Source organism: Leptosomus discolor, chromosome 10 (assembly GCF_034619465.1).
Source record: "Leptosomus discolor isolate bLepDis1 chromosome 10, bLepDis1.hap2, whole genome shotgun sequence".
In the NCBI taxonomy this organism is placed as follows: Eukaryota; Metazoa; Chordata; class Aves; order Leptosomiformes; family Leptosomidae; genus Leptosomus; species Leptosomus discolor.
This window is the reverse complement of record NC_141400.1, coordinates 24077204-24093004: the sequence shown is the minus strand read 5'-3', so window position 1 is coordinate 24093004 and position 15801 is coordinate 24077204. Positions and strand designations below refer to the sequence as shown.

The 15801-nt window shown below is 52.7% G+C and overlaps 1 protein-coding gene across 1 annotated transcript; it reads right to left on the bottom strand.

Annotated features, from left to right (window-relative positions):
• Nucleotides 1–266: 266 nt before the first annotated feature.
• On the bottom strand, nt 267–13871 carry LOC147414816 (olfactory receptor 14A16-like). The gene is made up of 2 exons (XM_086470854.1): nt 13323–13871; nt 267–677 (listed from the first exon to the last, which is right to left on the bottom strand). The coding sequence occupies exons 1-2, from the start codon at nt 13869–13871 to the stop codon at nt 267–269; spliced, it is 960 nt and encodes a 319-aa protein (XP_086326980.1).
• Between the last annotated feature and the right edge of the window lie 1930 nt (nt 13872–15801).

The window sequence follows — 15801 nt, the reverse complement described above, 5'->3', positions numbered from 1 at the left end:
GAGCCCTGGCAGGGTCCATGGGCCCTGCGATCTCCAGGTCCCTCCCCCCAGGCCCATCCACGCTGGGAGTTACCTGCTCCTGCAGCACCCCTAGTCCTGGTCCTGGCCCTGGTCCTGGCCCTGGTCCTGGTCCTGTCCCTGTCCCTGCTCCTGTTCCTGTCCCTGTTCCTGTCCCTGTCCCTGTCTCCAGCTGCCGCTGGCCCGTCTTTCCTCCATTTCTCTTCAGGCCCCTCGGCCTCTGCCCCTTCTCGCCCCCAGGCCTCTCCTCACCTCAGCAGCTCCTCAGCCATCCAGGACATGGGGCCTGCGGAGGCAGCCTTCAGGAAGGACCATTTCCCTGGAGCAGAGCCCGCAGCAGCATGGGGCTGGGCACAGCTCTGCCCATCCTCGGTCTGCTCGGGGGCCTGGGCCTGCTCAGGGATGGAGGGGGACAGGAGCGGAACTGCCCTGGGCTTGCTCTGGATTGTCGAGTCTTTCCCAAAAGGCGGCTCTGTCTGTGCTCCAGCCGCAGCCCCAGGCAGCAGGAGCTGCGTGACGGAGCCGCTGGCATCGGCCAGGCGCTGCCCTGTCACACTGCCCGTGCTGAGCCCAGTGCCCGGCACCTTCCTCAGGCCTCGCCTTCCCCTGGGCGATGGGGAGGAGAGACGCCCTGTCCTGGCGTGGCCCAGGGCAGCCTCCTGTGGCCAGAAGAAAGGATAGAGCCCCCCTCACTCTCCTCATGGGGCTGGCCACCGTCCTTGGCTCCTGTCTCTGGGGCTCCCCAGCACTTGCAGGCCCTACAGGGTTTCAGGGCCGAGGAAAGGCTGGGGTGCCGGGGGCTCCTGGGGCTCAGGGCAGCTTTGGGCTTCTCTGAAGCTGAGGGCTGGCTGCCCCTTTCTTTCTGCAGGAGTAGGTATTTGATGCCCCCTTCATGTTCAAACCCTGTTTCTCCTCACGGCACATGAACTGGACAGAGGCCACATCCCTGTTAGTCTGGGAGGACTTCAGGCAAATGTAGAAGTCAAAGATGCATGCAGATAGGAAGAAAGTGAAAAGCAGCCATGTACAGGTTTTTCTGCTGTTTCATGTCTGAACTCAGGCATTTGTGTGCATCCCAGCACCAAAGTGTGCTTTTTTCCTCCAAGCTGCACAGCTTTTCACCAGCAAAAGTGAGTTGGGCTGAGCTGGCCTTCAGGGTACCTCGGCTCCTTCCTCTATTAATTGTGTGCCTATACTTCCTTTTTCTTCCCAGAAACTTTTTTTCTTCCCCCTTCCCCTCCCAGTTCCCTTCTCTTTCAAAGGTAATTATGATTTGACTTTGTGGACAGGTCATCGAGTAGGTGGACTCAGGATCTAAGTCTAGGCTGGTCTATACCTCCAGAGCTGTAGGCTGAGCTCTTCTACATATAAAGCTAGGTAGGTATGAGTTCCTGTTTGCCACTTGTGGGTTTTTTTTGGTCCTGTGACAGTGAATGTAAGGTCATCAGCCTGCAGCTCTGCACAGCTAAAACTACTACTGAAAGTGTTTTCCTGGTAGATGCTATTCTGTGTGTCTGAGTCCAGGTACTGGAGGGATCCACCCTGCACAGGGATATCTACAGAAAAGAATAGTTCTTTTGGTAGGGGCCTACAATGATCATCTAGTCCAACTACCTGACCACCTCATGTCTCACCAAAAGATAAATGGTGTTCTGAAGGGCATTGACCAAATGCCTCTTAAACACTGACAGGCTTGGGGTGTCGACCACCTCTCTAGGGAGCCTGTTGCAGGGTTTGACCACCCTCTTGGTAAAGAAATGCTTCCTAATGTCCAGTCTAAACCTCTCCTGGTGCAGCTTTGAACCATTCCCATATGTCCTGTCACAGGATACCAGGGAGGAGAGCTCAGCACTTCCCTCTCCATGTCCCCTCCTCAGGAAGCTGTAGAGAGCAATGACGTCACTACTCAGCCCCTTTTTTTTCCAAGTTACACAAACCCACTGTCCTTAGCTGTTCCTCATAGGACATGCCTTCCAGCCCTGCCACCAGCTTTGTTGGCCTCCTCTGAGCACATTCAAGTATCTTAACATCCTTGAAAATTGTGGGGACCAGAAGCGGACACAGTACTCAAGGGGAGGCCACACTGACACTGAATGCAGCAGGATGATCCAGGGACAGCACAAAGCCTTTTCCACCTGCCTCCCTCACCTGGATGTGATCTCCCTGCTTCTCAGCACTGCCACGTTTGCCCACCTGAAGCCTCCCTCTATCTTCTCACCATTCCTGGATCTGTTGGTTGCAATGCATTACTCGGTTGTGCCTCCAGCTGTGAACCTCCTCATCTACAGCATGAGGAACCAGGAGCTCAAGGATGCTGTGTGGAAACTGATGGCTGGCTGTTATTCAGAAGCAAGAAGCTGCGCATCCTCCTCTGCATAGCAGTTGTCATGTACCTCAGTAGAGGCCCAGCCTGTCATTTGTATTTTCTGTTGTTGCTGGTGCCATTTTACTTGTCTTGATGTTGTACCCCCCCTTCTAATTCACTGTCTGCTTCTCTTTCTGGAAGGAGGCTAAGGAGGAGGAGCTGTGCTTCTTGTGTGTTTAAACAAAATACACAACCAGGAGGTCCTGCAGAGACTTTTTGGGGGGCTGTGTTTTGGATTTGTGCTGGAAACACTGTTGACAACACAGGGATGTTCTCTTTATTGCTGAGCTGTGCTTGCACAGAGTCAAGAACTTTTCTGCTCTCAGTGCACCCCTCCAGCAAGTAGGCTGTGGGTGCACAAGGAGTTGGGAGGGGACACAGCCGGGACAGCTGGCCCCAGCTGACCAAGAGGATATTCCATAACATGTGATGTCATGCTCAGCAATAAAACCTGGGGGGAAGAAGAAGGAATGGGTGGACATTCGGAGTGATGGCATTTGTCTTCCCAAGTAACCATCATGCATGATGGAGCCCTGCTTTCCTGGGGGTGGCTGAGCCCTGCCTGATGATGGGAAGGAGGGCCTGAATTCCTTCTTTTGCTTGGCTTATGTGCACTGCTTTTGCTTTACCTATCAAACCACCTTTATCTCAACCCATGAGTTTTCTTACTTTTACCCTTCCGATTCCCTCCCCCGTCCCGCTGCAGAGGTAGCAAGGGAGGGAGCAGCTGTGTGGTGCTTAGTTGCCAGCTTGGGTTAAACTTCATGCCATGGCGCAATCGTCATGGAGGAGCCCCATCACAACCACCATTTCCAGCACTGCCCTCTCACCCCAGCTTGGAGAGGTTCTTTGTCCCTCCACAGTGGAACAGTGAATGACCAGGTCAGACATCCATGTTCACATTGTACAGATGAGACGTAAGAATGCACATCTTGTCCATGATGTGAGATGAGCCTGAAGGAGCACAACCACATTCAGCTGTTCCTGGGTTTGCCATGAAGGCCAGTGGGACAGGCAGTGTCTCAGGGTCACTTCATGTTGATGGTAATGTCCCCTGGGAAAACACCTGAATGCAGCACTGGGATGGACTTCCTTGAACCAATGTCCCTGCGTCCATTTCTCTTGCCGTGGACATCTCAGATCAGTGCAGAGCAACTTGACACACGCAGGGCTGAGGTGCCTCCCACCCTCTGGGAACGGCAGCAGGAGGCCAGAGAGGCACTACAACTCCTGCCCTGCACTGTCTGTGTGTGTGTGAGTGAAGGACTCGTGTCTCTGAGCAGCCCTGTGGGTGAGTTCACGAGACCAGCTCAGATGTGGAGACCTGGCAGCGCCCTGACATTTCCGTGTGTGACTCCAGGAACAAGCCCCACTGGCCCAGTGAGATTCATCCCAGCTGCCTTGGACAGGCTCGATGCAAGGGCTCCTGTTTGCTGTGTCCCCCTTGCCTGTGGTTCTGGACTGTACCCTCAAAAGTGCCAGAGCGATCAGGGAGGTTCTGGGGTCCGTGGAAACACAGACGTCAAACCCATCTCCAAGAAGTGCAGGAATGAGATTTGGGAGAATTACAGGATGGTGAGCCTAGTTCCATCCCTGGGAAGGTCCTGTGGAAAGTCCTCCTGTAGCCATTTCCAGGTACTTATAGGACAAGAAAGGGATTGCTGAACCAAAATGGGCAGGGGAAAGAAGAGCATGTTGTATACATGGAATTTTGCAAGGCCTTTGACATGGCTGTAGCGACCATGAGATGGTGGAGTTCAGGATCCTGCATGGAAGCAACAGGGCAATCAGGAGACTTGCAACCCTGGACTTCAAGAGAGCAAACTTTGGCAATTGCAGAGACCTACTTGGAGGGATCCCATGGGCTGGGGCTCTAGAAGGTGGGGTGGGCCCAAAAGAGCTCATTGCTCTTCAAGCACCACTTCCTCCAAGCCCAAATCCGATACATCCCTATGAGGAAGAAATCAAGCACAAGAGGCCTGCTTGGATGGGCAAGGTGCTCCTGGAAAATTCTCTCAAAGGGAATAAGGAAGTTTACAACATGAGGGAAAAGGGACTGGCCACTTGGGAGGAATGTGGAAATATCATCAAGGTATGCAGGGATGCAAGAGGAAGGCTAAGGCCTGTTTGGAGTTAACTCTGTCTAGGGACATCAAAGACATCAAGAAAGACTTCTTCAAATACATCAGTAGCAGGAGTAAGACCAGGGAAAAATTAGACCCACTGTTGAAAAAGTGGATGCCCTGGTGATGGAGGATAAGAGAAGGCGGAGTTACTGACCGCCGCCTTTGCCTCATTCTTTAGTGCTAAGGCTGGTCCTCAGGAATGCCAGACCCTGGAGTAGGGGAGGAAGTCTGAAAGAAGGAAGACTGCCTTTTGGTTGAGGAGGATTGTGTTAGGGATCTTTTAGGCAAACTAGACACTCGCAAATCCATGGGCCTCGATAGGATGCACCTGAGAGTGCTGGGGGAGCTGGCAGGTGCTATTGCTAAGCTGCTCTCCATCATCTTTGACAGGTCATAGCAAACAGGAGAGGTGCCTGAGGAATGGAGGAAAGCCAATGTCACTGTAGTCTTCAAAAAGGGCAAGAAGGAGGATGCGGGGAACTACAGAGCAGTCAGCCTCCCCTCCATCCCTGGAAAGGTGATGGAACAGCTTGTTCAGGCTGTCATCTCTAAACAGGAGGAGGAAAAGAGGATTATCAGGAGTAGTCAGCATGGATTCACCAAGGGGAAATCATGCCTGACCAACCTGAGAGCCTTCTGTGACGGCATGACTGGCTGAGTGAGGAGGGGAAAGCAGCGGATGTTGGCGGCCTTGACTTCAGCAAGGCTTTTGTCACTGTCTCCTACCACATCCTCATAGAGAAGCTTAGGAAGTGTGGTCTAGATGAGTGAAGAGTGAGGTGGATCGACAACTGGCTGAAGGACAGAGCTCAGAGGGGTGTGCTCAGTGGTGCTGAGTCCAGCTGGAGGCCTGTGACTAGCGGTGTTCCCCAGGGGTCAGTACTGGGTCCCGTCCTGTGCATTCTATTTGTCAGTGACCTGGATGAAGGGACAGAGTGCACCCTCAGCCAGTTTGATAATGATACTAAACTGGGAGGAGGGGCTGACACGCCAGAAGGCTGTGCTGCCATCCAGCGAGACCTGGACAGGCTGGAGAGCTGGACAGAGAGGAACTTCATGAGGTTCAATAAGGGCAAATGTAGGGTCCTGCACCTGAGGAGGAATAACCCCCTGCACCAGTCCAGGCTGGGGGTCGACCTGCTGGAGAGCAGCTCTGTGGAGAAGGACCTGGGAGCTGTGGTAGACAGCAAGTGTACCATGAGCCAGCGATGTGGCCTTGTGGCCAAAAGGCCAATGGTATCCTGGGGTGTATCAAGAACAGTGTGGCCAGCAGGTCGATGGAGTTTATTCTCCTGCTCTACTCTGCCCTGGTGAGGCCACATCTGGAATGCTGTGCCCAGTTCTGAGCCCCCCAGTTCATGAGGAATAGGGAGGTACTGGAGAGAGTCCACCACATGGTTACTAAGATGATGAGGGGCCTGGAGCATCTCCCCTACGAGGAAAGACTGACAGTCCTGGGCCTCTTTAGCCTGGAGAAGAGAAGACTGAGAGGAGTTCTTATCATCACTTATGAATATCTAAAGTGCAGGTGGCAAGGGTATGGTGCCAGGCTCTTTTCAGTGGTGCCCAGTGACAGGACAAGGGGTAACAAGCACAAACGGAGCACAGGAAGTTCAGACTCAACATGAGGAAAAACTTCTATGAAGGGTGACAGAGCATTGGAACAGGGCGGGTGTGAAGTCTCGTTCTCTGGAGATACTCAAAACCCGCCCATACGCGATCCTCCACGACCTGCTTTAGGCAAACCTGCTGTAACAGGGGCGTGGGAGTACATGATCATCAGAGATCCCTTCCAATCCCCAACATTCTCTGATTTTGTGATTCTTTCTGCAGCAGCTGATAGGTCAGCCCTGGACTCCTGGCTGGGATACGTGCTTTTAGGCTGACCTCTGCCAGTGTCTCTGACAGGCCAGCAAAAGCATGTGGATGGTGAGAATCCCCTTCCCTAAGAACCTGGTAGGCCCATCCAGGAAGAGGGCATGGACAGGAGTTGTCACACCTCTTCTGCTGTGGAGGGCAGCTTTGGCTGCAGTGTGTGTGAAGGTGATAGGGTAGAAAACCATGAGGGAGGTGAGCAAGAGAAACTGTAGCAGGGCTGAGTAGAGAGGAAGGATCACCTCCACCAACCCTCTGGCAGTGCTCTTCCTACTACTGCCCAGGATGCTCTTGGCCACCTTTGGTGCAAAGGTGCAAAGGCAGGAGACGACAAGGCTTTGTGGAGCCCTAACAGCCTTCCCACATCTCCTTGTATATCAGCAAGGAAATGCAGTGAGGCTCGACTCTATTGTTCATGATGGGAGGATGAGGGCCAATGGGCATCACCTGAAAGAGGGGAGGAAAACAATTCCCCACCAAGACAGTCAAGCACTGCAGCAGATTTCCCAGAGAGCTGGTGTCATCTCTTTCCTTGGAGCTGTTCAAGCCCCAAATGAATGAAGCCCTGAGCGACCTGCTCTGACCCCATAGATGACCCTGCTGTGAGCTGCAGGTTGGCCTAGAGACCTCCTGAGGTCCCTTTCGGCATGAATGATTCTGTATTTCCATCCCCCACAGATCTTGCCTTCATGATGGAGGGTAATCATGCAGGTGCCTGCTGACCATTGACATCAAACAGAAAGTTTGGTCAGATGACCTGTGACTTTCTCGTCCCACTTCAGGCATTGTTGCACAGATGCAGGGCTGCTTGGCAGGTACCCCCAAACAGCCCTGATCAGCTCCACGGCACCACATTTTGTATTTCCTTCACTTCCTGGTCACGATTTCTTCACTTTGACCATCCTTGTACCCTCCCCTGCAAACAGCCCATCTCTGTTTATGATTTCCTCCCTGCTCGTACTCTGCCTTGATTTCGACCTTCCTTTGGTGTTTTGGAGCTAGACACCATGGGAATGTGTCCCTTGGTCAGCAATATCACTGAACAAGTGCCTCCTGTTATGATCTGTAGTGCTCTGCAATTCCTCATGCTGTTGTCTTGTCAGAGGCACTACAGGTCAGGGTGAACTACCTGCAGGTGCAGATGAAGAGCTGGTCCAATGGCACTTCACTGCTAGGGGACCTTGGCAATCTCTGAAATTTGGCACTAGAAACCTCAGGAAGCTTTGTGAGGAGAAGTGGTGAGTCTTTTATGAGGGCAGAGTGGAACCATAGCGGAGGGCAGGTTGGGACATGAGCAGCTCAGGAGTGACCCTAAGGAGAAGGGCCTGGGCTGCAGAGATGGGGCTGCATTAGGGGGTGCATGGCCACCCAGACAAGGGACCTCTCATCCCCCTCGACTCAGCACTGGTGTGGCCACAATTTGTGGCATTAGCTCTTTCTCGTGCTTTATCTTACTACAAAGAAAAGCTCCGTCACCTCTGAAACCACCCTTCAAGCACTCTCAGGCTAATCCTAGAGTGCCTGGACCCTCCACAGCACGGGGCCAAAATCTCCAGGTCCCTCAGCCACCCCACACGGGTCATGTGCACCAGGGCCCAAATCCCACCTTGGCAGACCTCTGCTCAACACTCTCTAGTTCTTCACTGCTGCTGCAAAATGGGGAGCAGCACAATGGGAGACAGCCATGGGTGTGGGGCCACACCAGTGCTGAGGTGAGGGGGATGATAACTCAGGTCATCTGGTGGCCCACGCTCCCGCTAATGCAGCCCCGTGGCCATATTCTGCTGGCTTGTAGGGCAGCCCTCACAGCACTCGGAGTCTTCTCAGCGTCACTGCTCAGCTGGTCAGGTCCCAGCCTGTTCTGGTGTATGGGGTTATTCAGCCCCCACTCACTACCGAAGCAGCACTGGCCACTTCCCCTTGTGAAACTTCAAGTGATTTCCATTTGCCCAGTCCCAGAGTTTCTCAAGGTCCCTATCACGGTCCCCTCGGTGGACTCGTGATGGTTCGTTTGCTGTGATCTCGAAGTGCAAAATTAAGGCGACCACACCAAAGGGGTTTGCTACAATCAAACATGGAAGCTTCATTGTTTGCCCTTAAAGCGGTGTGTGCTAGGGAAAGAGGGTGAAAGGAAAGGGGAAAGTAAAGTGAAAAGAGGACAGAGATTGATAGCTATCACCGCAGGTCCAAGGTGTCCCTATGGTCCCAGGTCCAGGCAGCGTCCCACCGGTCCTAACAATCGTCATGACGCTTGGTGGGGGAAGCTTCCAAAGTTCAGGTGCTGAGGTGCCATTGTTTATGCCAAGGAGCACCCCTTGCTCCTTCTCTGTATCTCCACCTCTTCTTGGCTCCATCGATGCTGATCGATCCTTCTTGATAACAGTTCTCAGGCTCATCCCTGGCACCAGGGAATGGCATAGCACTCTTTAGCCAGAACAGAGCTGTCTTGCTGAAGGCTCCCTCCTTCGGCTGTTATCTGCCCTCACAAGGTTTCTAGAAGGGAGAAGCAGACAGCTACATCTCTTATCCTTCTGCTATTTTCAGCCAGATGAACAAGTTTCTCAGCTCTCATCCTTGCTCTGTCCAGGGCATAATCACCTCACAAGCCTGGCATTCAGGATCAGCAACTGCTTCTCAGGCAGGCCGCTGCAGACTCATGTCAAGATGTTAGCCTAACTTTCAGAGTCCATATTCCTGATGACAAGGTTGAGACAATACTGTTTTTCGGACCAACTCTTACAGTACTGTTCCTGGGGAGTGCTCAAGAAACAGGACAGCTGCCTGTACCTGCAGGCGGGCGGTGGAGTGTGCGCAACAGGAGCAAGCAGTGGCTTGTGCGGCTGGGAATGTGTTTTGCCTTTAAATGTGTCCAGCCTGGTACCCCTGGTTCTTTTTTCCTTGCAGGCTGTATTTAGAGCCTAAATAGTATTTTTTTAGAAGCAAAAGCAACAAACAAACAAAGCAGCTGGGTCATTGTTTATTTTCCCAGCTGGGATTTTTTGCTCTGCTCCTGGCTACTCTGTAAGGTGATGATTGTCGCCAACAGTAGGGTGTGGGACTGGGCCCAGGGCAGGGCTTTTGCAGGCAGCACATTTCTTGAGGCTCCTGGTAATGCAGTTCCTGGTGAGTGCTCAAGAATTGGGGACAGTTGCCCATAATTGCTATTTTTGGTCTCTCCTCATTGTCTCTGTCCAGCTCCCCACCCTCATTTTTTAATTCCTCCCTCTCTGTCTTTAGCCCATCCCTTTTTTTCTTTCTTTCCTTCTGACTCCCTGTCTATCCCACAGTCTGTTGCAATTTTTGTCTTTCCCCACATCTCTCTTACTGCTCCTCACCACTACTTACCCTTCCCCCACTCCCTGCCCAGCTACTCCTCCCTGTTCTCCTCATCCCTCTCTCCTGCTGCTGCCCCTCTGCCCTTCTTCTTCCCCTCTCCTGCCACCCCACTGCTCCATCCCACCCCTCTCTGCTGCTCTGCCTCTCTCTCCTCCTCCTGCCCCCTGCTCCAACTGGGCCTGGGCTGGGGCAGCCCTGGGGAGGGGCCATGGGGGGGCAGGGCCAGGACAGGGGCCAGTGTCCTCACAGGGTCAGACAGCAGGAAGGAGCCCCAGGGCATACCGGGAGCTGTAGTCCTGGGGCAGGGGGCTGCTGGCTGGCCATGTTCAGTCCCAGGGCATTCTGGGAGCTCCTATTTCACTGCACTCTGCTTCCTGGAAGCCATGTTTGTGTCAGGAGGCACAGCCTCTGCTCCAGCTGCAGCCTAGCTGAGGTAGGGGCTGGGGCCACCAGTGAGGTGAGCGAGGCCCTTAGGCAAGGGTGGGGGTGTCTCCTCCCTGCTGACCACCCAGGAGTGGCAGGGAGGAAGCTCCAAACCACCCAGTGTGTTGGGCTCCTAGTCAGCTGGAGCCAGGCTCTGGCTTGTGCAGCTGCTTGTGATGTCATAGGTGGGTGAGTAAGTGAGTAGAAGGAGGCACGTGGCTTCTTCACATGCTTCTGATGTCCCATGTCCCTGAGTAGGTGATAAGGCAGGAGAAGCACCTGTCTGAGCAGCTACTTGTGATGTGACACAATGCCAAGCAGGGTATAGAGCCAGAGGTGGCCCCTGGCATGTGCATCTCCTTGTGATGATGACACTAGTGGTGCTGTAGCCAGGCAGGCAGGAGCATGCAGTAGGCTTGTGCATGTACTTGTGATGTCATGTGTACCTGTGTAGTTGACAGGGCAAGAGTAGGCCCCTAGGTTGGCTAGCTGAATGTGATGTCACCTGTGGTCAAGTAGATTTTAGGGCAAGAGCATGCAGGTGGCCTGTGCAGGTGTTTGTGATGTCACTTTTCCGAGAGTAGGAGGTAGGGCAGAAGCAGGCCATGACTTGCGAAGCTGCTTCTGATGTAAGTGTTGTCCGAGCATCTGACTGGCAACGAAAGGACACCTGGGTCAAGAGAAAGACAATTTTATAGGACAGAAAAGGAAGGGGAAAAAAATGATAGTAGTGCTAAAAACTTTAGAATATACAAAAGAAATTATGCACAATGCAGTTGCTCACTACCCTTCAACAAATACCCAGCCAGTTCTTGAACAGCAGCCCCAAGCCAGCTTTCCCCTCAGTTTATATACTGAGCATGACGTCATATGGTATGGAATATCCCTTTGGCCAGTTTGTGTCAGCAGTCCTGCTGTGTCTCCTTCCAGGTTCTTGTGCCCCTCTCTTACCCCAGCCTGCTCACTGGCAGGGTGATAGGAGAAGCTGAAGAGTCCTTGATGTAGTGTAAACACTGCCTAGCAACGACTAAAACATCAGTCTGTTGTCAGCATTATTCTCATCCTAAATCCAAAACACAGCACTGTACCAGCCGTTAGGCAGAAAATTAACTCTATCCCAGCCGAAACCAGGCCAATATCCACCCGTTATTCCATTCCAGTGTTCTGGGTTTGGCTAGGATAGGGCTAATTTTCACGGGAAGCTGCAAGGGGGCACAGCCGGGGCAGTCAAACTGAACTACCCAAGGGGTATTTGATACTATGCTGACATCATGCTCAGTATATAAGTGGGGAGCGCATGGGAAGGTGCGCGGCGCAGAAAGGTGGCCCGTCTGGGCGGTGAGCCATTGCGTTTTGTGTCACTCGCTGTATATATTATTTCATTGGTATTGATGTTGCTACTATTGTTAATTCTCTCCTTAAGTTGTTCCATTAAACTGTTCTTATCTCAGCCCACGGGGTTTTACCTTTTCCTCCCAATTCTCCCTGCTGACCTCACCACCGGGGGGAGGGGTGAGCCATTGGCCGTGTGGTGCCCTGTTCCCAGCTTGGCCTAAACCATGACAGTAATACATCTTCATACTGTAAAGACTGATTGGCATAAGAGTTAGGGGGGAAAATTTTGATAACCTTTGACTGGGGGATGCCTGTGGGCAGGTGGATTCTGCAGAGAGCTCTTTGATGGTCAAGGGTCACCTCTTCATGACCCAGAACGGTCCAACCCAACATACAGGCAGTCACACCAAGATGGGAGGAGGCAGCAATGGATGAGAAAGGAGCCCCTGACTAAAATTAGGCATGAAGATTAAGCACAGAGAAGGTGGAAGCTGGCTGCCTTCCAGCCTCAATGGTTCTGTGGTTCTGTGCTGCAGAGAGACATTTGCTTGTGTGCTTGTCAGTGCATGGGGGAACAGGGGAAGGAGGAAATCCTGGGACCAGCTCCTACATAAACGGTCTAAGATGGGACCCTGGTGTGTCTATCTAGGTCTACATCTTGAAGTAATGCTACCTAACATGCGTACAGCCCAACGCTTACTTCTCTTTCGCCACTGTCAACGGTTAACTTGGCCTTAAGTCCTGAGGTCCCTTCTAGGATGAGTGAAAAACTTCTTGAAGTTTTACAAGGAGAAGTGGCATGGGGGGGAACAAATAACCCCATAAGTCAGGTCCAGCTGGGATGTGACTGGCTGAGCAGTGACCCAGGGGAGAATGGCCTGGGCACCATGAGGGACACTGTACAAACCAGCAGTGATCACTCACCAGTAACAAGGCCAGCTGCACAGGGGGATGCATTAGGAGGAGCATGGCCACCCAGACATCTTGAGCTTTCATCCCCCTCCAGTGAGCCCTGGCGTGGCCACACCCAGTCTAGTGTGTCCCTCTGTGTGAATTCCTGCTGTAGACAGGTGGGAGGAACTGGAGAGTGCCCAGAGGAGGTCTGCACATGCCCTGGACTCTCAGCCCCAAACCCCATCTTTGCAGCCCTCTTCCATCTCCACACATCCCCAGGAACATGCTGTCCCTGCAGAACTGCCCAGCTCTCTCGGCAGCTCCAGATTCCCCTCCTAGAGGATGGGTGTCTTTAGTGTCCCCTGTGGGAAAGCCCTGGGTACATCCCTCAATTACGTTCACCACCTTACATGTCATCAGACACCGACTGGTGACTCCTAAGTCTGGTCCTATGTCTCTGAAAGGATACGAACCCTGAGCTTTTTAATCCCAAAAACATGGAGGAAGAGGAACCTCAGAGGTGCAGTTCCTCAGGCTTCTTTGGAGAAAGTGCGCAGCCTGAAAGCACTGCACCAGGGGATCACATTTTATTAGCAAACTGCCATGAAACAGCAAAACTCCGAGCCAGTGTCAGACACACATTTGTCCAAGCATGAAGTGACTCGAAACACATCCATGCCTCAGATGGAGTGATGCAAATGCAAATATTTGTCTAGTAACATAATAGCCATGAATGAAAATAACAGCGATAATAACAATAGTAAGAACAACAAAAACAAGACTGAAAACCATAGATAACCAACCATAAAAAATATTCCAACCCCAAAGAAACCTAACCTAACTGAAAAAAGACCAAAGCAGTCTGGAATCAGATACTTCATGAATCATTCTTGGAGAGAGGTAGTAATATTTTAACTGTTAAAAAATGTGCAAGGAATCAGTTTCTTAACAGCATCTTTCAGTTCCTGGTTCCTCATGCTGTAGATGAGGGGGTTCACTGCTGGAGGCACCACCGAGTACAGAACTGCCAGAACCAGGTCCAGAGATGGAGAGGAGACGGAGGGGGGCTTCAGGTAGGCAAAAAAAATTGTGCTGAGAAACAGGGAGACCACAGCCAGGTGAGGGAGGCAGGTGGAAAAGGCTTTGTTCCGTCCCTGCTCAGAGGGGATCCTCAGCACGACCCTGAAGATCTGCACATAGGACATCACAATGAACACAAAACAAAAAAAGTCAAAAATGACACTGACCACAATTACCCCAGCCTCCCTGAGGTAGGCATCTGAGCAGGAGAGCTTGAGGATCTGGGGGACTTCACAGAAGAACTGGTTGAGGGCATTGCCTTGGCAGAGTGGGAGTGAAAATGTATTGGCCGTGTGCAGCACAGCATAGGGAAAAGCAGTGCCCCAGGCAGCTGTGGCCATTTTGACACAAGCTCTGCTGCCCAGGACAGTCCCATAGTGCAGGGGTTTGCAGATGGCAACGTAGCGGTCGTAGGCCATGACAATGAGAAGATAAAACTCTGCTGAAATCAAGAAAACAAATAGAAAAACCTGTGCAACACACCCTGTGTAGGAGATGTCCCTGATGCCCCTGAGGTAATTGGACATGGCTTTGGGGAGAGTGGTGGAGAGGGAGCCCAGGTCGAGGAGGGAGAGGTTGAGGAGGAAGAAGTACATGGGGGTGTGGAGGTGGGGGTCACAGGCTACGGCAGTGATGATGAGTCCGTTGCCCAGGAGGGCAGCAAGGTAGATGCCCAGGAAGAGCCCGAAGGTCAACAGCTGCAGCTCCCGTGTGTCTGCGAATGTCAGGAGGAGGAACTGGGTAATGGAACTTCTGTTGTACATCTTTTTACTGCAGGAATGGGGGACTGCTGACAGATGAGAAGACATTGACAAGTCAGGAGAGATTTCTCTGAGCCGGTCTTATGCCATTTCTCACAAATATCGCCCACTATCACTTCTCTTTTTTGGGGGGACCTTCCTTCAGTTCCTTTTTGTGAGGTCAGGATTGACGAGCAGGGGCTTTGCCCATGGGCTCCAGAGGAGTCAGACCTGTGCTATTGCAGTGGTGCCAAACAGCCCGTGCATTCGGTAGGTGTTCCTGGCAATGGGTGCCTTCAGTCCGGTGAGAGTTATTTGCCTCAGTGACCGTGTGACAATTCTCCCAATTTATTCCAGTGCGATGGAGTCAGCACCCAGACCAGCTGTGTCTGAGAGGGAAGAGCCCAGGGAGGGACCCAGACCCTCCAACTCTGCTCTCCTGAGCAACAAAGTCTGGGTTGGAATCACTCACGGCCGAAACAGAACCTTTCTCACCCCCATTTTCCATCTACAGGCTCTCTTCAGACATGATAAGAGCAGCGTGCCTGTGGGGGAGAGTGGGGCTGTCACTAGGTTCCCGTACTCCCCTGCTGAACAGCCCCCAGTACGGGGGAAGGGCACCTCAAACTCTTCACCCCAGGAAGATGCTCAGGTGCCTGAAAGGCAGCACCCAGCAACTCCTTAAGGGAGACTCAAGTTGTTTCCAAGTCCCACACACTGCATTGCCCAGAGGACCCCAGGATCTGTGTCTCAAATGCATCTGAGATACCTCAACAGTCCCCCCAAAACCCAGAGCTTTCACAAGCAAGTACAGGAGAGCAGGAACAAAAGAAAAAAAAACGCAGAGCAATACCCTGATCCTTTTGCCAAAGATGAACAGGGGAGAAAGACAGCTGGCACTTGGGAAAGTCTTCTCCTTACACAGCACAGCACAGCACCTCCACGTTGGTGACATCCCAGGCCAGTTGCTCTCAGTCCCTTTTCTCTGTAGAAGGAAGAGTTTTATGTGCCAGGAGAGATGCACCTTTGCTGGGGATCTGTCTTCCACCCACAGCTTCTCCCCACAGCTCCATGAGGAGATCCCAGGGCAGGCTGAGTGCTGATGCTGGCTGATGACAGAGTCCCTGCCCCAGGACACAGATCCTTGGGGTGAAGACACTGCTTGGAAGGACAACCCTGGGAAACCTTGGCTGCACACCCACCTTCACACCCTCAAGCCACCTTCACCAGGCATAATACCCCACAGCCATCCCCATGAGAAGGCAGCCGTCATGCCATGTCCCTCTCACACTGCAGTAGGGAAGCCCTGCTCTGCAGCCCGTCTTCCTGTTCTACATTACAGACAGATCCCAGACGCTGTACACATTCAGGAGATCCTTCAAGGAGCCACCGACACATTACCCTGCACCCAGAGACTTACTGTGTCAGAGGCTGGGAAGAGTTCTCTTCCAGTGAGCTCTCAGCCATCCTCCCACTCTCCCCTGCCTTTGACCTCTCTCTGCCTCGCTCCTTTCTCCTTGGTGCCCACAGGCAGCACCCTCAGCCCTGCTGCGCTTTGCAGAGCAGCTGCTCCTGGGCAGAGCTGTCTCTCTGCAGCTCTGCCTGCTTG

Excerpts from the sequence above, each read along its gene's own strand:
- LOC147414816 (XM_086470854.1), bottom strand. The coding sequence starts at position 13,871 with ATGGCCTACGACCGCTACGTTGCCATCTGCAAACCCCTGCACTATGGG. Across the intron at positions 678-13,322 it reads ACCAGGAACTGAAAGATGCT|GAGGCTGCCCTGGGCCACGC; the intron begins GTTAAGAAACTG and ends TTCTGGCCACAG.